The following is a 23,526-nucleotide window of genomic DNA, read 5'->3' on the forward strand; positions in this document are numbered from 1 at the left end:
CTTAAAAAAAGATATTGGGGGATATAAAAATGTGTGGAGCCCCATGGAGGTGGAGCCTGTGGATCTGGTGTGCTGTCTGGAGCCAGTCCTCCAGCTCGCTAGGTTGAGGTTTGGGGTGTTTCTTGCGCCTCTTCCCCTACTGTGGTGGCCACTAGCTGTAAATGCCTGACTGGGAAGACTTGGCCTCCTCTGGTCACTGATGTCCTTCCTGCTGCCCCCATGGTGCTGGCTGCCGATGGCAGCACTGCACTGGCTGAATGGGTGCCTGGCTCTGCCTGTGTGCCTCACACAGCCCAGCGGCTGTTCAGCGTGCCCTACCGAAAATTCTCACTACCACCCAGCAGGAGGGCCAGGGGGTACCCTCATTTCAGAGCTGGGGAAGAAGGGGGGCCCTGGTGAGTAATCAGGGAAATAGCCGACTGGGGTCCCGTGCCTGGTGAGCGCTGGCTTGCAGTACAGCTGCTGCTCAGGCTCTGCAGCCCCAAGGCCAACAGCGCCTGAGCTTCCTGCCATGGGGGTCTCCGCCCTCCCTGTTGAATATTTAAGGTGCACACACTGAGATGCTCAGAGCCCTGAGTCACTGACCTACTTTCCCATCCACACATCTTTTATCAGGGGGGAGGGTAACAGCACAGCTGGCAGGGGGTCTCTCTCTAAAGGAAAGAGCAGTGGAGAGAATGGGGAGGACCCCAGCCACAAGGCTGCTCCCAGCCGGCTCCCGCTGACCACGAGCAAACATTAATAAAACAAGGCCAGACTCTGCCGCTGAGAGCCTGCGCCAGGAGCAGGACTGCTAAGTGGCCAAGAACACAGCTCTCGCCCTCGGACCTCAGAAGGGCCTCAGAAGCCTCACACGCATCGTGTGTGTGTGTGTGTGTGTGTGTGTGTGTGTGTGTGTGTGTGTGTGTGTGCTCAGATGTTTCTCTACTGTCTAGCACAGGTACATTCCTAACTGAAGATACTGCGCAGGTCTGCTAGCCAGCTCAGTCACACCCCAGGCATAGCACAGAGGCAGAAGGCTCCTGCGCCAGCGCCATGCACGTGTGCACCTGGGCCCGCCTGCCCATCCGCAGACGCCCTCGGTGGCCAGAGTCCCACGCCGGCTGCCCCAGTTTCTTAAACATGGCCTCAGCTCTGGGGGTCTTGGCCTGGTTTCCTCTCTGTCCCTCTTCTTTGTTTCCATCTCACCTGACAGCAGACAGAGCTCTAGCCTCGCCGCTGCACCCTGGAGCAGTCTTTAGAGCGGGAGAAGGGCGCGCGGGGTGCAGTGGCTCCCTGGGCAGCCTTCAGTCAAGTCTTCCTGGGCCACTTTATGGACATGGCCGCTCAGAGAGCCACACAATTTCTTCTGAGCATCCTGGCCAGTCCTGGGCATAGAAGAAAGCCCCGAGTCCCTGCCCACCCTTGGCCTTGACTCTTCCACCACGACCTTTGACTCCTGGTCCCGGGTTCCTGAGGCTGTCCTCTGGAGCTCGACTTCCCTCGCCCCTGCACAGGTGCCCAGGGTCCGCTAGGGTGGGCGCGTGAGGCAGCCCAGGCTGGGGACACAGGCGGCTCTGGGTGGGCGGAGGCCAGCGCCCCAGCCCCCCTTCCCCGCTCGGAGCTGTCCGTGACGTCAGAGCCGGACTGGGTAAACTGAGCAGGGCTCTGGGCGCCGGGGCGGAGAAGGCGACCTGGGAACGCACACTGAGGTCCGCGCAGGGCAGCGCAGGAGTCCCGTGGGCAGTGGCCGGCAGCCCGGAGGTGAGCGGGGCTGGGAGGACAGAGCCCTTTCGGGTCCCCTCAGGCGGTGGGCGGGCTCCGGGGGTCGCGGGGTTGGGGCGAGCTGGAGCCCAGGGCGCGGCTGGGAGGGGCTCCAGGTGGGGTCCCCGACGGCTCCGGAGGCGTCCGTGAGGCCGGCGCTGCCTGTGGCCTCAGCCAGCGCGCGGGGACAGCTCGCCCCGTGCCCCGGGCGCTCGGGGGCCCCCGGCCCAGCCGCTGACCGCCCCCACCCCGCAGCGCAGCCATGGCCCTGAGCGAGCTGGCGCTGCTGCGCTGGCTGCGGGACGGCCGCCACTCGCGCAGGCTGATTCTCTTCATCGTGTTCCTCGCGCTGCTGCTGGACAACATGCTGCTCACGGTCGTGGGTACGTACCCCGCGTGCCAGCCGCGCGCTCCCCGGGGACCCCAACACCTTGTCCTCACCATCTAGCCCGGCTCTCAGCGTCCCCTGTCCAGCCGCCGGGCCAGGCACATCACAGCGTCCCGGCAACCTGCCCTCCGCACCCCACTTACCCCGCTTTATCTGAGCAGCTCTTTCTCCCCAAAAGTTGAAGAGCGCGCTGTGCTGGAAAGAAAACAAAAGCCTATCCCTGAGCACAGCCGCCTTTCCCCTGCTCCGGGAGCCCCGCTTGCGGCTTCGTGTTCCCGGAGGTCAGGTCACACCCGGTGGCATCCGATAAGCCCCAGAAGCTGTGTTTCCTCCTGATAATTGCCTGCTCCTCCTCGCCCACTGTCCGTGCGATGGAAAAGATTTCTGTCAAAGCAGAGCAGTGCGCCGAGTTGCTGCTGCCCTTGGGACCGTTACTAGGCTACTGCCAGGTGGGTTACCAGTCGGCGGGCGACAAAGGAGCAGGCGAGCAACGTCTAAGAGTATGTCTGAGCGGGCCCTCTGAGGGAAGTGGGACCCAGCATAGCTCAACTGCGAATGTCCTGCAAAGACAAGTTCAGACCAAATGACTCAAAACCAAACCCCTAAGTCCCTCAAACAGAAGGGATTCCACACACTCTTTTGAAAACCAATTTTCAGTGAACAGACATCTTTGTTTTCCCTTCAGACCCTCAGGTAGCGAGTCCGTCCCCATTTGCACAGTCTGGGAGCATCTTAGTGTCGTGTGGGTGTGCAGCTCAGGAGAGTCAGCTGTGGGGGGAGGGCAGCCAGGGTCCCCGACGGCCTTTGTCTTCAATGTCCTGTGGTCCCCATGTGTCCGGCCTTCTATGATATCAAGCCGCTTGCTTTTCCGTGGCAGAAGTCTCAGTGGGTGACATGGGAACCTGCAGACTGCCTTCACGGTGGCGTTGGCCTGCTGAGAATGTCTAGTTTATCACTGCTGCAAGGACTGTGTGTATGTGTGTGTGTGTGTGTGTGTGTGTGTGTGTGTGTGTGCGTGTGTTTCCCAGTACATAATGAAATTTAGGCGTCCACTGCTTTATCCACTTAGAAGTCAGCCAAGCCTCCCGACCCTAGGTCATCACTGACTGACTTTAGACAATGTTTTGCCTTTCTAGCATATTCCTCTGAGGGATTGCTGTAACAGAAACCCTGTAAATGAGAGACATTGCTGTGACCAGTCACGTTGGCATAGCTGGGAATGGTGGGATCCTCGGAGCTTATGCTCTCTCTGTCTCTCTGTCTCTGTGTCTCTCTTTGTTGTCTCTCTGTCTCTATGTCTCTCTCTTTTGCTCTGTCTCTGTGTCTCTCTTTTGCTCTGTCTCTGACTCTCTGTCTCTCTGTTGCTCTGTCTCTGTCTCTCTTTCTCTCTCTCTCTGACTCAGCGATGTGAAACTGTTCCAGCATGTTTCCTGACAGGCTTTCCTCTTCTGGGCTACATGGCCCACCCTTTTCTGGGTTTCATTTGACTTTCACAAAAACTTACTTTTTTTTGACTTTTGTTGCAGAGAAGGTCCTGATGTGATCACTCCTTCTTTCCCTGTCCTTCTCCCCAGTCCCCATCATCCCTAGCTACCTATACAGCATAAAGCATGAGAAAAATGCTACAGAGAGCCAGACCGCTGGGCCCACGCTCACAGCCTCCACCTCGGGAAGTTTCCAGACCATCTTCTCTTACTATAACAACTCAATCATATTCACCGGGAACACCACTGGGGGCCTCCCGGGGGGGCAGCCACACAAGGCTACCCCCACACAGCACGTGGTGACCAATGCATCCACCATCCCTCCTGACTGTCCCAGCGAAGACAAAGACCTCCTGAATGAAAACGTGCAGGTCGGGCTGCTGTTCGCCTCCAAAGCCACTGTCCAGCTCCTCACCAACCCATTCATAGGACTGCTGACCAACAGGTAGGCCTGTGCCTCAGATGGCGCGCTCATCCTCTGCTCATCTGCCAGGGTGCAGGGACTAGGGACACTCTGCCAGGGAAATAAAGCACCTGAGCCTGGAGTTTCATCCTCAGAAACCAGAGATCCATATTTGCTCCACCTGTCCTTAAAGACAGTAGGTTAGGAGATGTGACAGGGAAGAGAGTGTGGGCTCCTCCACATGCGTAACTTAGAAGCACATTTGTCTCGGTTGCTCTTGGGTAGCAGAAGCTCTTCCGTGATTCTGACCATGATGGTCAGAAGGCTTTCCACCTCTGCTACTACTTAGAGAAAACCAAGGTTAGGGCTGGGACTGTATCTCTTTCTCTCTCTCTCTCTCTCTCTCTCTCTCTCTCTCTCTCTCTCACATGTGCTTGTCTGGCATGTATGAAGTCCTGGGTTCAGGAACCAGTGCTACATAAACTGGGCATGGTAACCCTGACTGCAATTTCTGCACTTAGGAGGGAGAGGCAAGAGGAGAACAGTTCCAGGCCATCCTTGGCTATAGATCAAGCTTAAGGCCAGCCTGGGCTACATGTGAACCTATCTCAAACAAAACAAAGCAAACACCTCAAACAAGGAAGGAAAGCTGAAGGCTAAGCTGCTTTATTTTAGGACCAGCGTGGTGAAGGACGTAAGGGCTGCCTGGGTGGAATTGGGGGAGATGGGTGAGCCGGCGGCGTGGGCTAGCCTCTGAGCTGAGGTGGAGATTCTGGGCTGGGTTCCTTCCCTGCTGTTGGTCTCTTCGTTTTGTCCACACACTCGAAGGGGAGAGAGTGGAGACTGGCCTGAGGATCCAGGCTGCTGAAGTTTTGAACTAAGCTGGAGACTGTGAGCTGCTTGGCATCTTTGTCTCTGTTGCTGCCAGCCACCCAGCAAGCGTTCTACAGCCAAGGTAGCCTGGTCTGCCTGGCACTGGAGACTCAAAGCCCAGGATACTGTGTCTTGGGCAATTTCTGAAGATGTCAGCTGTAAGGAGTGAGAGATAGTGGAGTTAGGCTGTAATGCCATCACTTAGGAGCTAGTCCAGGAGGACCGCCTGGAGATGAAGGCTGGCCTAGGTTACACAACAGTCCAGCCTGAGATACATAAGCAAGATTCTGTCTCTTTTTTAAAGTGGCAGAGAATGAAGTGACCTTCATTTCAGGCTCATAGCTGTAGCACAGACTAGAAAAGGCAAGGACAAGAGCTTGGAGGATGAGGTGATGCTAAGAGGGAGAGGCTGGGATATGGCCAGAGAGGGCCCCTAGGTGAAGACTCAAGGCCCCAAGTGATAGACCAGAGACACAGAGCTTGATTGTGGGGACAGTGAGTTATTTAAGATCCAGGAGCCACAATGAAGTGTCTGTGAGCCAAGCAGTAGGGAGCAGAAGTGGCCAGATAGTTTGTGGGAGACAGTGCAGAGTGGAAAATGTTCTAAAGTGTTGAAGAGATCAGCTACAGCATGGAGCTAAGCAAAGGCTTAGCGTGGAGCCTAAGCACAGAGAGTGGAGCCCTGCTCTTCTCTGGGGCTTGGGGTCTGTGTGCTAAGGAGGCCTGGGGTGACCTCAGATCAGAGAGGGTATGGCAAGTCTCGGTGTCCCCAGCTCCACTGTCCTTGAACATGTAGGTAGCTGCTGCTGTCCTCGAAGGGAGACAGAGGGCTCTCACTTCCTGTGGGCTGGGCATTGCCACCAAGCCTATGTTCACAGCCCCAGGCTGCAGCCTGTCCCCTTGTCTTCCGGGCCTCCATACAAAGCATGGTAAACAAATGAGCTGGGCATGGCTGATTGTCCACCCACGGAGAAGCCCCATTACGGAGGTGACATTCTGCAGCTCCTCTGTTCTCGGCACAAACCAAACTGAGCCTGGGAGTCAAAGGCTTGTTTCTTTTCTTTTTCAAGACTAAGAGCACTCTTTAAATGCATCTGGTATAATTACAGAAAACCGGGCCAGGGTTTTGTGTTCTGACAGAGCAAACAGCTTGACTGCTATATGGGAAAATTGAGGACATTATCGTAATAATCCCTGCCAATCACTTGGGCGGGAGTGTAACTAGTCACTGGCAGCGCTTGGCCAACTTGCTGAAATGAGGTGAATATTCCAATCTTCCAAATGGGAGTCACAGACAAATCGCTCTTTCAAAACCCCAATCTTGTTTTTTATGTTTTTTACTTACATCTTTGAGAAGCAGCTTGTTAAAGTCGGCGAGACCTTCCCCTCTTAAATGCCCCCTAGAGGCTTCTTAGGCTCCTGTCGCAGACTGTCTTCCCAAGAAAAATCCTAATTTTGCTTTGGGGTTTGTGAACTGTGGCCTATAATCTCATGGTGAGAGGATCTAGTTTGAAAACGAGGTAGAACAAAGCCTCTAAATGTGTGCCCTAGCTACACATGAAATTTAAAAAGCGATTGATGGATGGATGGACGGATGGATGGATAGATGTTGCTGGCGCTCCCGGGGAACACAGAAGTGGAAACACTTTAACCCTGACGGACGCAGAGCAAAGGGGTGAACTCCGTTCTGCCTTCAAAGCGATTGTGGTTTGTAAGTGTTCTGAGTACTTTCTAAGCCCAGGAGATGCAGAATTAAAGACTTGCTGCTTCTCTGGTCACTTGCAGGCTCTTCTTCCCCCCACCCCTGAGTTCGGAGGCAAAGCAGGACAGTTCATTTGGGTAGCTCGCCCAGTCTCCCTGGGAGGCACTGCGAACAGTCTTGATGTAATTTGTTCCGATTCTACTTTCAGTTACCAACAAGACATATGACTCACACTTTCAGTGTTGTAACAAATGTGTTTAAAGCAGCATTTTTAAATTAACAGACGTGTTTCTGATCAAAGAGCGCAATGTCACGCATAGTTCGCATTTGGAGTTGTAAGCATGTATACCTAAGTGGCTTTGAATGGCAGGTCCTAGATTCCTGGTTAGAAAGCCATCAAAGCAGCTTGTGCCCTTTATCAGATGCCTTTGAGCCAGCCTAGAATTTTAGAGGTACAGGGGTTTTGGCACAGAAGGGAACACACAAAACTGTGTGTGACAGGATGCTGCTCGGATGTGAGAGATTTCCTTTCTACTCTGTCTTCTTCCCCTCCAGTTCTTTTCTGCTTACTGTGATGCAGTTTGTAGTTTTAGCTACTACAAATAAAGAACATGGGTCACAAGTGCTACCGTGCCTGGGAAAAGTGCATTTTAAATCAGAGGGTGGAGAATGTAAGCATTAAGACAGCCTGAGCCTTTCCCACCGAGATCTTCCCCAGCCCTGGAAAAATTGTCTCTTTTCAGCTCCCAGTGTGAGCTGGGCCAGGCTTAGATGTTCCCCGAGGTGTGGGGGAACCTGTAGAGCCCAGCTGCTGGGGAGCCCTCTCTCTAGTACCTATCCTGTGTTCATGGAAGAGGGTCTGCCCGGAGTCAGGCACTCCACATCCGTCTCCACGCCCACGTCTGAACTCACAACTAAAGAGTCACCGCACAGTGGCTTTTACATGGTGATACAAGACAAGAGCTGCTTGTCTGTTGAACTCCAGGGACTATCTCATACCGAACACAAGATGACATTTCAGGCAAGCTTGGCTGCAATTTTTCTTGTATTTGTACTTGGGTTACTGTCTGTTCATTGCACTGTGTGACAGGATAGAGAAGCATCGATGATTGATTTTGGAACATGCACTTACTCTATCCATTTTCCTCATGGAGGCTCATGTGGGTTATTTCATAATTCTAGTTGAACTATTTATTCTGCAATAGCAGCTATATATCAAAGGAAGCAGTAGAATCTTACTAGTGATTTCTGCATCGTTTAATCTAATAAGTGACTTTTTTGCATGTATGTGCGTAAATGCTCTAGAAAAAATATAAAAACATCATTAGCTTTCTCTCTCCTAAATCAGGTGAAAGTATGTCTTTTTCTGCCCCTCTGTCCTTCCCTCCTTTTCATTCTCCTACCCCTGGCATTTTAGTGAACAAGTTAAAGTTCAGGTGCTAAGGACGAGCGAGCGTTCAGCTACATCCTCGGTCCCAGGCGTGGTCTCCACCCCTCCAGCACCCCGTTAAACAGTAGCTGCATCTTTAGAACGAAGTGCTGTTTCAAGCCAGTAGATGGCGGGGGAGCAGTCGCTCGGTCACCGGGAGCCAGCGCCCTTCACTTCCTTCTTAGCCTGCCATTGTCTGGCTGTCTGCTTTTTGTCAAGCTAGAATCAGAGGCTTAATTTATTTCCATAGTTACCTTGTATATTTGAAAGCAGTTGTTTCTCCCCGCAGATCTTAACGAACCCTGAATGACAAGCAGGAAGCCACAGGACATGAGAGCTTTCTGAAATCTTCTGGGGTCAGTTTTTCCTCCAGCGTCAGCTGCCTGGTCTGAAGCAGGCTTTGTGGAAAGCAGTGACCTTTTCAACTCATCTGCAGACAGGGAAGCCAGCTGTTCGGGGAAGGGATCTCCCATCTTAGACATCCCTGGCATGGGGAGGGAGGGACGGTGAGCTCCCAAGAGCTCCTCACAGGGAAACCAGAGGAAGCATTCCCCTGCAGGCACGGGGCCTCACACACAGGTGGGCCTGTTGTCCACACAGGTCCCTGCACACATCTAACCTAACTGCAGCAGGCCTGAGGGCTGGACTTCAGAATTTCACTTCATTTCCTAAATGCTGAACAAACTTCCTGTTAGAGCCGACTGAATTTAAGATATTCCTGTTTCTTGACATTCATTTCCTGTTGTACCTTTAGGAGTGCACAGAGGCTCTTGAAGGGGGCCTTCGCTCTGTGCCTCCGCTGGTGACAGGCTGCACTCTGCTGGCCCTTATTCATACCCTCACTCTGTTGCCTAGGTGAGTGAGGGGCCCATGGCCTGGGCCTCAGCGCACAGGGAGGAGTCTGCGTTAGTTTTTCTGGAAAAAGGGACAGAATGAGCATCTGCTGTAGCAGGCATGGTGGTTAGTTTTTGTCAGCCACCTTGGAAAAAGGAACCCAGGTTGAATTGTTGCCACGGTTGTGATCGTGTCTGTGGGTGCTTTCTTGATAAACGGTTGATACGAGGTGGGGGGCAGCTCACAGTCTGCAGGGCCTCTGGTCCTGGCTGGGATGGGAAAGCAGGCTGAGCTCCCCACGGATGGCGAGTTGGTAAGCAGTGTTACTCCAGGCTTCTGCCTCCATGCCTGCCTGAGTGCTTGTCCTGACTTCCCTCAGATGGGTAGCCAGTGAGACCTGTAGGGAGACCTGTAGGTCAAATTAACCCTTCTCTTCCCTCATTGGTTTTGATCAGGGTGTTACGGAACACCGGAAGGCGCGTAGGGCATGGGTCTCTCCGCTAGTGTGGCAGCCAGTGTAGCGTGCTGCTCTAGGTGCCTTCTGGGAGAGTCAAGTTTACAAGTTTTAGTCACAGTCAAATCAGATTAATCGTCCCCTGGTGCTGTGTAGAGAATGACTGTGGTCCAGTGTGACTCACAGGGATTAGAAACAGGCTGCCCAGGTATTTACTTGCTGAATCAGATCCCCTCTTCTGGTGGTACTATGACCAAAATGGTGTTGAGTTGAGACAAGACAGCGAACTCATCCAGTTACGAATAATGCCGCCTGAGTCCCGTCCATTCCAGACTCTGTGGGGAGGCGGGAAGGCAGCAGCGGCCACCTGCTCTGCTCAGCGTCCTGACCACCGTCCAGCCCTTCCTCTGAGGGGTGTGGGCAGAGAGCTGACAGCCTGTAAGGGGGCGCCCGTGAGGTGCCCACCCAGCTTCTCCAGCTTGGGACTGAGCTTGAGGAAGGCTGTTGCCAAGATGATGCTTGGCCACCCCGCCAGCAGCTGGCCAGTGTGGAGTGGAGCACACGTGTGTTGGGCAAAGAAAAGAAGGGCCCCAGAGCTCAGGTGGGTGTGCAGCTCTGGAGCACACACCTGGGCTGGTGGGTCCCTCCAGCTCGGCCACCCTCATCCACTGCCTCCTCTGCTCCAGCTCAGGAGTTTAGAACAGACAGTACTGCAGGGCTGCTAAAGTCAAACGACCTCAATAGCTCTGAGCTTGGTGACAAGGCCTAGGGCCAGGCACACAGCGCTGTGCCCTCCCCATCAGCCACGAAGGTCGCTGCCCCGGGACCTCAGTGCTCAGCAGACTGTCAGCAGCTGTGGGGTGCGTGCACACACAGCCATCGCGTTGTCCCAGCACCTGGGGGAGCTTTTCACGGGGGGGGGGGGAGGGGCTCTTTGAGGAAGAAAGAAATTCAGGACGAGCAGTATCAAGCAGAACTGGGATTTGCTGAGGAGGATTTGCAACATAGATTGAGCTTAATAGAGGAAGAGAGGGTAAGGAGGAAGATGTAAGCGAGAGCTAGTGTGGAACCTCACGAGGTGGCCGCACTCAGCTGTCTTTACGACAGCCTTGAGCACAATTCTGGTAAGTTCTAAAATTAATTCGCCAGCGCTTGCTCAGGAGGTGAAGTCATAGTTCCTCAGGTCCTGGCTGCCGTGAGGCTGGTAGGTCGACCCTCCCTTACGGGTGTTGCACAGGATGGTGAGACGTTTATGGTCTTGTGTGGGAGGTTCCCAGACAATGTCCAGCTATGTCTGACAAAGGGGCAGGGCCAGGGCTGCTTTCCCATTCTGGTGAGAGTTCTTCATATATAAAGAGCTTTCCTCCACGCCAGCAACCTCAGGGCCAGTGTTGATGGAGCTAGAGCTGGCTCTCAGCAGGTGAGACGTCAACCGGACTCTGCAATAAAGGGTCCTTTCTCTCCCCATGCCTCTGCAACTGTCCCTGTCTTCCTCTCCTGTCCCAGTATACCCACCACCTCGGTTGGGCCAGCTTCCTTAGCGTCCCTGAACCCCAATGCTGACTACCTGAGCAGTAGGCACACGAGTCAGCTGCCTCGAGGAATGCCGTGAGAACCAGGCCGCCAGATGTCTGGATGCCTGGTGCGGTCCCCAGGAGAAGGGCCCCACAGGCTCCCCTCCCACAGCACACGTGCCCAGAAAGGTGCCAGGGCAAGGCTGTATACTGGGTGGCGTCGCTGGTGGTCTCAGGGCTGCGGACGAGGGTTGCTGGGTTTTCTCAAACTATCAGGCCTTCGGCCTGCAGTCTACAGAGGGACCACAGAGGCCTTAGTGGTTTCGGGGAAGCTCACGGGGCTGGGAGTAACGGAGGGGCTGGTGGCACTCCTCATGGCAGTCTGGACTCACCCTTGCCCGCAGGCCTGGACTCAGCCATCCTGAACGGAGGGAAGGCCGCAGAGACAGCTTGGTTAGGGACAGTTTGGTCAGAGGTGGCTGTCAGTCAGAGACAGCTCAGTCAGGGACAGCTCTGTCACAGACAGCTCTGACAGAGACGGCCTCTTGCCTTGAGAGCATGAAAACCTGAGCTTTGTCCCCAGGACTTATGTACAAATCCTTGGCCTGGTGACATGCAACTGTAATCCCAATGCTAGGAGAGCAGATCCAGGAGGACCCCTGGGGCGTGCTGGTCAGCCAGTCTAGCCTACACACACACACACACACACACACACACACACACACACACACGCACGCACACACTAGCACACACATGTACACATGCATGAATGAAAGCACGCACGCATACAAGCACATGAGTGAGGGAGCCATGTACTTTTGAAGCATCTCTTTTCGAATCAGCTTCCCTGGTAGACAGTTGCATACAGACATCCTTCTGTGTGTCTCTACTGACCTGAGCAGGGTGGGTAGGTCTCTAAGCAGGCCTGCGCCCTCCTGAGACAGGCACCCTCCCGAGACTCGGCCTGGTGGGACACAGAGGCCTTCCAGGCTGGCTGCAGCCCAGCAGGGAGGCAGGTTTTGAAGTCTTGCTTCTAACAGCTCATGGACGTGGCGTTGTGCTTCTCTGCTGGGTGACTCTCGCTGGCCCTTTCTCAAAGCTATCTGACTGTGGATGCCGAGTTGAGGCTGTCCCAGCAGAGGCTACAGTAGTGGCAATGGTGGCAATAGTGACAGAAGCAGGGGCTTTCCTTTTAGCTGCCTGTGGGGTTACTGGCCAGGACTGTGTTAACGCTTATTCTGGAGACATTTGCCTTCAGAGCAGCAGCCCGAGTGCGGTCCTGTCCTCAGACAGTCACATGCGGCAAGGGCACGTAGGAAGCGCTGAGTGGATGAGTCTTCAGACAGTGCTCATCCAGCCTATCCCGGGCTGGTGGCGGGAAAGCAATGCAGAGCCCTCCAGAAAGGCCGCCACCAGCCGCTCCGTGCCCATGTCTTGCAGAATCGGCTACCCGATCCCCATGTTCGCCGGGTTCTGCATCATGTTCATCTCCACCGTCAGTAAGTACCCACTGCCTGCCCTCCGCAGCAGCTCTGGGGAGGCCCCCCCGCCCCCGGTGAGCTGGGAATCACCAGACCTGGGGGAGGAGGGAGCGCCCTGGCCACAGTGACTTCACTTCACAGCGGGCTTCACAGCCTGCACCCCCAAGTGTGGACACGCTCACTAGTTTAAGGATGGTTCGAGGTTTATACAGTGCTGGGACAGTTCACACAATGCGGGAGTTGATGTGAGGCCGGGATCTTCTCTTGGCAGTGTTTGCCTTCTCCAGCAGCTACGCTTTCCTGTTGCTCGCCAGGTCCTTGCAGGGAATCGGCTCGTCCTGCTCCTCTGTGGCTGGTAGGCATGAGGGCAGCAGTGGGAGCCTGGCTGGGCCCTCATGTGGAGGGTGGAGAAGATGTTTGCAGAAGGCATTGGCCTTCCTGTAGGGTTGGGCCTCAGAGCTCAGTCAGCCTTGGGCTCAGGAGCCTGCTGGGGGTGGGGAGGGCACAGGTGACGCCACAGATGGTGTCACGGAGGTGCTCCCCAGGGCGTGGGCGCCGACCGGGCGTGGGCGCTGACGGGGTCTTCTTCTGTTTAGGGATGGGCATGCTGGCCAGCGTGTACACAGATGACGAAGAGAGAGGCAACGCTATGGGCATTGCCTTGGGGGGCCTGGCCATGGGAGTCCTGGGTAGGTGGTGGCCACCGTGCAGGGGGGCTGCTTGGCATTGGGTTACAACGGCCAGACAGTCCTGGCCACCCCGAGTCCACGCCCACACTCCTGTGCAAAGGCCAGCCCTCCTCTGCCTGTTCTCGACCTCAGTGGGGCCTGTGGGAAATGGTGGGTGGAACCCTCGCAGGGAGACCCTGCTCTCCCGGCCTCTGTCCCTAAACTGATTTGGCTCCCATATGAAACACGGGATTGGGTAGGCTCCTCTGTCATATCCTGTCCTCTAAAAAGCTCTGAGCTGTAATCTGAGACAAACGTCTAGCTGCTGCCTCTGCCATGCCACCTGCCCTGGCCGACAGCCAGGCGCGGGGACAGACACTTTCCCTGAAGGACAGTCTTTTGCCTGCCTTTGACACCTTCCTTTGCTCTGGAGCCAGCGGTTCCCACATTTGCTGGTAACAAACCCTCCTGAGCCGGAGCCCATAGCTCTGTGCTGACCTCTGCTTCATGCCCTTGGCTCCTGAGGATGCTTTAGTGTGTGCGTCCCATTTCTTAGGTTAAAACATGTCTGGGGAGGAGTTCAACACGATACTAAGTGTAGCGTGGGCACCCAGATCTTTTAGGGAACAAAACATGGGCATCAAATGGGTGGCTGTCCTCCGGGGAAAGGTGCAGTGCGCCACGCTGAAGAGCAGCTCTCTTCCTGCAGTGGGGCCCCCCTTCGGGAGCGTGCTCTATGAGTTCGTGGGGAAGACGGCTCCCTTCCTGGTGCTCGCTGCGCTGGTGCTCCTGGACGGAGGTGAGTGCGTGGCCCCTGTGACGCGCATGCCCGGGCGGTGCCTGCTTTCCCGGACTGTCACTGTGGTCTTCCCTTGCAGCCATTCAGCTCTTTGTGCTCCAGCCGTCCCGTGTGCAGCCAGAGGTAAGCAGCTGGGAGGTCCGGCCTGAGTGTGGCCCAGGCAACTCTTCCTAACCACTGTTTTTGTCCTACAGAGTCAGAAGGGGACACCCCTGACCACCTTGCTGAAGGACCCCTATATCCTCATCGCCGCAGGTGGGTGCTCGGCTCTGTGAAGTGAGGCGGTTCCGAGGGGGGGAAACGTGCTCAGAGACGGGGGTGCCCTGCACTGTCCTCCCTCGTTTCTTGCCCTTGTGTTAGAGGCCTTTCCTGCACGGCCTTGAACTTTCTGGAAGGGCTTTCCAGCCTTGCTTCAGATGTCTCAGGTGGTGTTTGGCCTGAGAACGGAGCCATGGAGGACACCTCTGCCTGCAGAGCAAGAGGGTGTGCCTTCGTGCTTGAGAGCTAGGTGGACTGAAAGAAAGCTCTGGGCTCTGGGCTCTGTTCCAGGGGAGCTGGTTCACTCCCTGCAGGCCCTGGGCTTCTCTTCCCAGTGCTGAGACACTGGGAAGACCAGCAGGTAGCTCTGGCCCTGGCAGGGAAAGGGCCTGGCTGACTGCCGCTCTCCGCGCAAGCATGCAGTGTGCCTCAGCCCTAGACGGAGAGTTTGTCTCTGCAGGGCTCCCATGTCACAGGAAAGTAGGAAGGAATCTGAGACAGCCGAGGCTTGTCTCCTGTGGTCAGTGCAGTGTGGTCTCCTGTGGCCTGTGCAGTGTTGTCTCCTGTGGTCAGTGCAATGCTGTCTCCTGTGGCCTGTGCAGTGCTGTCTCCTGTGGCCTGTGCAGTGTTGTCTCCTGTGGTCAGTGCAGTGTGGTCTCCTGTGGCCTGTGCAGTGCTGTCTCCTGTGGCCTGTGCAGTGCTGTCTCCTGTGGCCTGTGCAGTGCTGTCTCCTGTGGCCTGTGCAGTGTGGTCTCCTGTGGTCAGCCTGTGCAGTGCTGCCTCCTGTGGCCTGTGCAGTGCTGTCTCCTGTGGCCTGTGCAGTGTGGTCTCCTGTGGTCAGTGCAGTGCTGTCTCCTGTGGTCAGCCTGTGCAGTGTGGTCTCCTGTGGTCAGTGCAGTGTTGTCTCCTGTGGCCTGTGCAGTGCTGTCTCCTGTGGTCAGCCTGTGCAGTGCTGTCTCCTGTGGCCTGTGCAGTGTGGTCTCCTGTGGCCTGTGCAGTGCTGTCTCCTGTGGCCTGTGCAGTGCTGTCTCCTGTGGTCAGTGCAGTGCTGTCTCCTGTGGTCAGTGCAGTGTTGTCTCCTGTGGCCTGTGCAGTGTTGTCTCCTGTGGTCAGCCTGTGCAGTCCTGTCTCCTGTGGTCAGCCTGTGCAGTGCTGTCTCCTGTGGTCAGTGCAGTGTTGTCTCCTGTGGCCTGTGCAGTGCTGTCTCCTGTGGTCAGTGCAGTGTGGTCTCCTGTGGTCAGTGCAGTGCTGTCTCCTGTGGCCTGTGCAGTGCTGTCTCCTGTGGCCTGTGCAGTGTGGTCTCCTGTGGTCAGCCTGCTGCAGTGCTCCAAGTTGGGGCTGCTCATGAAGCTCAGTGGATAGTGCTAACCTACCACACTCAAAACTGGGGTTCATTCCACAGCGCTGCATAATCGGGCTCAGTGATGCACACCATAATCCCAGTGCAAGGCTATCCATGACCACGTAGAAAAGACCAGCTGAGGCTACGCAAAACTTTGTCTTAGGAAAAACAAAAACAACAAACAAACAAACAAACAAAAAAACAAACAAACAGCAGCTCTAGTTTGCTTCTGTTGACTCCTTCCGCTGTGGACTTAGCCAGGAGAGCAGCCAGGCTAAGGGCTGAGAAGCCAGTTGGCTCATCCTCTTCAGCCACTGTCTCTACAGGGTGCAAGAGACACCCTAGAGCCACAGTGAGGTGTAAAACGAGTGTGGGAGGGTGGGGTCTTAGAAATGCGACCCCTGAACCTTGAGCCTGTGTGGGCCAGGCAGAGTGGACAGGTAGAGTGGACAGGTAGTGTAGACAGGCAGAGTGGACAGGTAGTGTAGACAGGCAGAGTGGACAGGCAGAGTGGACGGGCAGAGTGGACGGGCAGAGTGGACGGGCAGAGTGGACGGGTAGTATAGTCAGGCAGAGTGGACGGGCAGTGTCGTCGGACAGTAGGGATAGGCCCGTCCTGCTTCTTGGAACCTCGGTAGTGAAAGGACCGTCAAAGACGGAGCCAACACTCCCAGCCCAGCCACAGTTCTTGTGTCACACCTGGTGATGTTGGAGAGTCAGAAGTGAGGCGAATGGAGCAGCGTCCAATCATTCCATGTTAAATGTCACCAGGGATGAGGTGTGCAGGCTGCCATCATGATTGCACAGCTTTCTGGGAATTTGTCCTGGCAAAGGACAGGTTCCATGGAGCACAACACGGGAGGCTTCCCGTGTGACTTCTCTCAGATGACTCTGTATTTACAAAGTCTAACAGGCTGCTGCTGAAGACGTGTATGAATGTATCATGTGCACGTCTTCCCAACCAGGAAGACTCCCGCCCCAGGACGTGTGTACCTAGTGTGTCATGACACCCCAGGGGCCGAGAAAAACATCCAGGCTCACTGCCCAGTAAACCCGGTGGTGGGAGCGTCAGTGTGCCCTGTGCGGTGTGTGGTCTGCGGGTGCTGGCTGGTGGTGCTCCCTGAGGCTCCCTGCCTTGGCGAACTGGAAGGCTTTTTCTTCATTTGTCAAGTGGTTAAACCAAAAGCGCCTGATGGCCCCTCAGGCTCCAGACCTTATGCCTCTGGGAATGGTTTAAGACTAAGTGCTCCGTGCCATGCTGGTGGCTCACCGTTTAGCTTTTATCTTAGAGAAGTGTGGTCTCTGAGGCGGGGCCGGGGGTCTGTGTTGGGAGTGATTCCAGATGCTGGGTGTGAAGGCACATGCACACTGACACTCTTCCTCCTCTGAAGGCTCCATCTGTTTTGCAAACATGGGGATCGCCATGCTGGAGCCTGCCCTGCCCATTTGGATGATGGAGACCATGTGCTCTCGGAAGTGGCAGCTGGGTAAGGACGTGTGTGTGTGTGTGTGTGTGTGTGTGTGTGTGTGTGTGTGTATGTGCGTGCTGCGCCCACAGCGTGGCAATAAAGTGGCAGCTGGGTAAGAAAGGTGTGTGGGTGGGTGGGTGTGTTGCGCCCATAGCGCGGTGATAAAGCGGCCACTGCTGTTGCCTCTTCATGGAGTCGGTCCCTGAAATGGATGTCTGGGCATTTTAGCTCCAGCTGTTTTTCACCATTCTTGACGGAGGCTTCAGGCGAAAGGGTATGGTACAGTTAGGCACTGAGGAGGAGAGGAAATGCTCACACTGATTATGACAGGAAGCCGCTGGAACTGCTGCAGTGGCCGTCATTGGTAACGTCAGTGTCCGCCTCAAAAACGGCCTCCCCGCGGTGCACACAGGCTTTTACTATCGGCAGCCACTGAGCTGCCGAGCTCTTGGAATGTATCTTCCGCAGACACTGGGAGATGCTCACAAACCGTGCCACATTTCTTTGTTAGGCTGGCCTTATTACTGACATTACTGTGAATATCGTCCCCAAGCAGAACTCTGTGTCATACTCTGACCCATTATCTTTTCCCAATCCGCTTTTCCTCCATCTGGTCATCGCCTGGCTTTGTCTTTCCTCAGGCCTCTGGGTGGCATTTACAGACTCATTCCCGAGTCTCTGGCAAAGATGGACGGCCAGTGTGTTACATCTGTCATCTGAGCCAGCTCTTGGGGCTTTGCTCTCGGGGCTTTGCTCATGGACCTGTGTTCTGCTCTTCTAGTCTCTGCCACACTCTGCTCCCATCATCTGGGCATCTTCTCTGATTCCCTCTCGGTGCCGTTCTTCCCCGTGCAGACACTCACACACGTGAGCGTGTGAAAGCAAGAGGTTAAGCCTCTGAGCCAGAGCTTCTCGCTGGAGCTGAGCACATCAGTCCAGCTTGCTGGCTGCTGAGCCCCAGGGCACCCTGCTCCGACTTCCCAGCGAGGAGTGGCTGGCCACATCTGGCTTTTTATGTGGAACCTGGCAACTGAGCTCAGCCCCTCATGTGTGTGCACCAAATGCCCTGTGGCTTCACCCATGGCCCTGTCCCACTGAGAAGTATTTTCAAGCAGTCCCTCCTGGAGGGCATGATAGTTCGTTTGCCACTGGACCACACAGCATGATACTCAGGCCTTTCCCTCACATTTAGCCATCTAGGGTAGTTTCCCAAAGCTGAACTGTTGCTTTTCCACCAACACAGGTACTGGGATCAAATAGGTAAGAATGGAGCCCCTTTTCATAGATTAATGTGTGTGTGTGTGTGTGTGTGTGTGTGTGTGTGTGACATTCTCTCACTATGTAGCCAAAGCTAGCCTCAAATTCTTGATCCTCCTGCCTCAGCCTGCTGAGTACAAAGACCCCAGGTATGTGCCACAGTTGGTTTTGTGCATAGTCTTTCTTAATTTTTGTATTGAGCTGCTTGCCCCTTTATTACTGATTGAGATTCTTTGTATATCGGTGTTAATCTTTTACAGGAAATGTTACCCTCACCTTGTTGTGTCCTTTTACTTTATGAGTGATAAGTTCTGTCTCTCAGAACGTTTCAAATGCTACTTGTCAGATTCAGCAGGCTTCCATTCGTTTGTTGTTGTCTAGCTCAGAAAGGCCGTGCCAAGATCGTTTAGAAATGAAATAGCCCATTTTCTTTTAATAGATTTATGGTTTTTGCCTTAGAATGTTAGGTTTGCTTAGATTTAGTTTTGCTCTAATGGGGGGGGGGGTGATCTTTTCTCTGCGAGGCCAGCCACCATCCAGGGCCGAGTCTGTGGGGAGCCACTGATCCCCCATCTTTGTTTCTCTCTGAGTGCCCATGTGTTCTTGGGGCTGATTCTGGATTCTTGCTTCTCTTTCACAAATCTGCCATTGTCCCTGTGTCATGACCCCCTCCCCCAATCACTGTAGGTTTAAAGTGTTCTGAAATGCTAGTCCCCATAATACTCAGTCTTAATTAATATTTTTAATCTGTCTTAGAGTTTTATTTTCTTGAATTCACACGGATATATTCATGTGGAGATGCTCAGTTCTGACTTCATTAGATGTGTGTGTGTGTGTGTGTGTGTGTGTGTGTGTGTGTGTGTGTGTGTATGCGTGCGTGCCTGTGTATATCACAGTGTACTTGAGGAGGACAAAGGACAACTTGCCTCTTTCCACCATATTGGATAAAACTCAGGTCACTGGGCTTGGCAGCACATGCCTTAGCGGCTGAGCCATCTCCCCAGCGCCGGGTTCTGACTCCAGCCAACATTTTCAGTACCTCACCCCAACCCTAGACGGGGCTTTCCTTGCTCTGCTTGCCTAGGGACCCTTGTATTAACTGAGTACCAGCCTCTTCAGATTCTGTACTGATTGCTTGTGCCTATCCATCAAACAGTCCCTAAAAGTCTTCAAACACCCTGGGTGAGGAGAGGGTGGGGGGACTGCCAGCGGGTGGGAGATTTCTTTTGGGGAAGTCGATGACCCAGATTCTGCTTATGATCGGGGCTGCATAGTCTCATGAACTGAAAACCATCCAAGTAGAAACACAAGCCACAGACAACATGTGTTATTTAGTGGGGGAAAGATTCTTAGAGCAAAACCAAGGCCATCTCTTACACAGAAGCTCTAGTTGTGACCTTCCTGGTTAGGACAGAAGGGGAAGCCCACAGAAGCTTTTCCTCATCTCAGTGGAAACTGCAAAAAGACTGAGGCTCTCTTGTCTGGTGTGCAGAACACAGCTGACCCTTTCGGGAGGTTCCTGCTTCTCCTTCCCTTTGGCCACCCTGCCCCTCAGGGGTTCGCAGGAGGTCCTCCTTGTCCACTTGGGGATGGCATGGTCAAACAGCACACATTTCCTTCATGTCTCAGCTGGGAAGCTTTCTGATGTTGCCAGTGTCTCCACTTAGCTGGCTCATGACACTAATTGAGCGTGTGTGGCCATGTGCGTGCACTTAGGCTGTGCTGCTCTGTGCTCTCAGACAGAGCCCGAGGCTTTCTTTTTAAAATCTTTAAGGTCAGCCAGGAGCCCGGGGCCACACGAGATAGAACTCAGGCTCCCTTGATGTCAACAGAAGGTCATTTCCTGGAGGCTTGTCCTTTGCCTAGTGTTTAGCTGACTCACCCTGCACACCGGGCCCGAGGCGCCATTCACCTCAGAGGCTTGTCTGTGGAGGGAATCTAATTTTACCTCTCGCCTCGGCTTTGGTGGGGGAGGAAAGCTCCTCATAGCCCTTCCTGCCGCCACCCAGACCCTCAACAGAAGGTGCTGTGGGCTGGCGAGGGCCGGGTAGTCTGGAGCCAGTGGCCTGTCCTGGAGCTGCCCTGGAAATCTGGCCTCTGGCGGCCAAGGAGCTGTGCCGAGAGAGACTCCAAGTCAGAGCCAGGCACCTGATTAGCTATTTGAGTGGCGTGATTGCTGTCATGAATAGGCTTTTAGGGATGGAAGAGGCAGCGTGCCCTTCCTGCTGCAGAGGCCTCAGCTGGAGCTGCCCCAGAGCCTCCTCTAGGACATGCTGAGCAGGTCCTGAGCTAGAGCTGTTGTGGGTAGACTCTTTCTGTTGTTTCCTTTTCACCTCAAGTTCAAAGCCAAATGACTTCTCCCGGACAGCGTGGTGCTTAGGGGAGAAGTTCAGAGCGAGGCCTGTAACGCGCAGAGAGAAACTTAGGCCCCGTATAGTAACCTGGACTCTTCTTGCTGGTTATTCCAGCTGAACCTTTGATGGTCAGTGGTTTTCAGATGCCAGGACCTCAGCCTGCAGACCTCACAGATGCCAGGCCCTCAAGGGCCCACTGTCCACTCTAGTTCCAGAATCAGCCATTACAGACAAGCAGGCAAGGACTGTCGGAGGCTCAGACTGATCTCGAGGACCCACTGTGACTGTCACCTCGGGTGTCTCACAATAGCACAGCCTTCCCCTGTTCTCTTGTCCAGTGCTGAGGTGGGCTGGTCCCTGTGGTGGATTTTCTGGGGTGACTGGAGGGGAGTTGGGAGCCTGTGGCCCCCTGTCAGTGTGACAGGCATATGACATCGGACGCTGTGTGTATAGGTCAGGTGCAACCAACACTTCTCACTCAGGCGGGAGAGTCGTAGAGGGAATTACCATCACTTTGTTGATGATAGAAATCTGTGAGCTGTAATGCCAACTGTCACCCATGACTTCCCTGTGGAAATGCTGTTTTTGAGGGTCAGTGGTCGCTCCAGACACCTAGAGCAGACTGGTCTTTAACTCAGAGATGTTCCTTCCTCTGCCTTCTGAGAGCTGGGATTAAAGGCGTGCCCCATCATCTCATCATCTTCTGATGGCCTGTCATGCTGCGGCACACCTTCTGTGAGCCACGATGGAACTAGACTCAGGGACTGATGTGGTTCCTGCTTGCCAGGGACTCACTGTAGTATGGAGAAGACCCAGGTCAGGGTGGAGAACGGAGAATGGGATTTGCGTGGACCACTGAGGTCGGCCTGGAAAAGCTGTTCACAGCTATACGAAATAATGTTCCATCCCTCAGCATGCACAGGAGGAGAGCAACGGCTCCTCACAGTGCTCTGAGGGCTTTGAACAAGGTTAGCGAGAAGGTTTAAAATTCATGCTTGTTTTGTGCTTTCTAGTTTGGTGCATTTTTGCTTGAGAATCATGATGGAGTTTGCCAGTGTAGAGGCCTTGCTGCTCAGGACAACAAGGTCATGATGTTTCTCAGGCCCACATGAGTTGAGATGGCAGGCTGTTCACTGGTTTTTGAGGAGTCTGTCTGTGTCCTGCTTGGGCTTCGAGCTGGAGTCAGGATACATCGGGGTCCTTGGATCCTTGCTGGGCCTGTGAGCCATCTTCCATGACAAGAGTCGTCAAGGGCTGTCTGTGGGCCCAGGGCAAGTCGATTATTTGGCTGACTGGTACAGTTGGCAATGAGGTACATGAGGGCCTTTGGTTTTGTTCTTTAAATTAACATTTCATCTTAATGAAGTCTTACTCAAAAATTTCCTGCAAAATTTACTACCACCTTTTCTACAGAATATATCCTCTAACTTTGGGTCTGCAGGGCTGTGATGGGTTAGCATGTCTACACCTTGTCAAAAGGGGTCCAGCCCTGCTAGGTTCCATAGTGTCCCTCTGTTTCCCTGACCCCGAGGCCACACTTGAGGGGCTGTTTGCCCTGCTGTTATTTTTCTCACCGTTTGCCATTTGTATCTGGCCTTTGATTCCAACCTTTGGAAGCCAGTCAGTGATGTCTGTCACTCAGCCCGCCCTGGTCTACAGAGTATGCGACGTCTGCTGCAGACTGTGTGAGGCCAGGATTTACACTGTCTGCTTGGAGGGTCTCAGCAGCTGCAGGGTCAGCTCTCAGAACTGTGTGTTCCCAGCAAGCCACGTCACAAATCAAACAATACCCGATTTTTCCTTCACTGACACTTCCTGGTCGCAGGTTTTCATTGCCTTTGCTGTTGGCTGGTGTTGCGCTGGGCACATGGCTGTCAGTAAATGCTTGCTAAATCAGATTACACTAAATGACTGTTTGGTCTCTGCATATGGCCAGCTGTGGTGCAATAAGCCTAGTTCTAGCAGGATTCTGTTCTGCGTTTTCATCACAGAACCCGTCAACCTGGAATTCCTGCTGTTACAGGCTCAGGGGTTCTGACAGCGTCTCCCTGGGTCCAGCAGCTTATGGTGCCATTCTTCATAACCACATTTGCCTAGGCAAGCACTGTGGCTCATCCTGAGGGCTTAAAATCAAGTCTAGCATTTCGGATTTCAAACAAAATTAAGAAATTGAAAAGTCCCCTCTCATCAAGAGACCACTGTAGTAGTGAGCAGTGGAGCTGAGGTGGACAGGCCTCACAATGCGGCTCGCCCATGGGCTTTTTGTTCAACGGTGGCGTATCCAGGCACTTCTGCCCTTGCCAGCTGGAAATTGCTCCGGTGCATTCTCTCCCCTCAGCAAGACATGAAGTCCAGGCCACAAAGTATCTGTCAGTCATGGCTTTACCACAAAAAATGAACAAGTGGCTTTTTTTTTTCTTCCTTCCTTTCTTTCTTCCTTTCTTTCTTTCTCTCTCTCTCTCTTTCTTTCTTTCTTTCTTCCTTCCTTCCTTCCTTCTTTCCTTCCTTCCTCTTTCTTTCTTTCTTTCTTTCCTTCTTTCTTCCTTCCTTCCTTCCTTCCTTCCTTCCTTCCTTCCTTCCTTCCTTCCTTCCTTCTTTCCTTCCTTCCTCTTTCTTTCTTTCTTTTCTTTCTTTCTTTCTTTCTTTCTTTCTTTCTTTCTTTCTTTCTTTCTTTCTTTCTTTCTTTCTTTCCCTTCCTTCCTTCCTTCCTTCCTTCCTTCCTTCCTTCCTTCCTTGCTCTTCCTTCCTTGCTCTTCCTTCCTTCTTTGTTTTGGACAGGAAGATATCCGCAGTTAACTGAGAACAGCAGGCTGTGGCCAGTGCCTATGGTGCAGTCTCGTGACAGAGCCTTGTGTGCGCACATCCGTGTGTGTAAACTCACAAGGGAGCATGACTACGGGCTGTGAGCAGTGCCAGCTGCTTTCTTTTCCTTTGGTCCTAGTTTCCCCTAATTTTCTCAATGGCTGTGCCTTGTGTCAGGAATTGCAGGAGCAGGACAAACATGTGAATGCGCAGGGCACTGGTGACCATCGCTAGGCTCCCTTAGCTGGGGCTGTCTCTGTGGGTCCCCATGC

At 54.0% G+C, this 23,526-nt stretch overlaps 1 protein-coding gene across 2 annotated transcripts in view; it reads left to right on the forward strand.

Annotated features, from left to right (window-relative positions):
- Positions 1–1,429: 1,429 nt before the first annotated feature.
- Slc18a2 (solute carrier family 18 member A2) overlaps positions 1,430–23,526 on the forward strand; it is a 29,302-nt gene continuing 7,205 nt past the window's right edge. The window contains exons 1-10 of one of the 2 annotated variants that reach the window (XM_055629983.1): positions 1,430–1,743; positions 1,999–2,126; positions 3,706–4,060; positions 12,265–12,323; positions 12,577–12,660; positions 12,902–12,994; positions 13,683–13,772; positions 13,852–13,895; positions 13,967–14,027; positions 16,764–16,859. In XM_055629983.1, coding sequence (XP_055485958.1) covers positions 2,006–2,126; positions 3,706–4,060; positions 12,265–12,323; positions 12,577–12,660; positions 12,902–12,994; positions 13,683–13,772; positions 13,852–13,895; positions 13,967–14,027; positions 16,764–16,859 — 1,003 coding nt within the window. In that variant the 5' untranslated portion in view covers positions 1,430–1,743; positions 1,999–2,005. The remainder of the gene's footprint in view (positions 1,744–1,998; positions 2,127–3,705; positions 4,061–12,264; positions 12,324–12,576; positions 12,661–12,901; positions 12,995–13,682; positions 13,773–13,851; positions 13,896–13,966; positions 14,028–16,763; positions 16,860–23,526) is intronic. The other variant, XM_055629984.1, reaches the window with a different exon arrangement.

The sequence above is a fragment of the Psammomys obesus genome, unplaced genomic scaffold (genome assembly GCF_907164565.1).
Source record: "Psammomys obesus unplaced genomic scaffold, mPsaObe1.curated_primary_1811, whole genome shotgun sequence".
Lineage (NCBI taxonomy): Eukaryota > Metazoa > Chordata > Mammalia > Rodentia > Muridae > Psammomys > Psammomys obesus.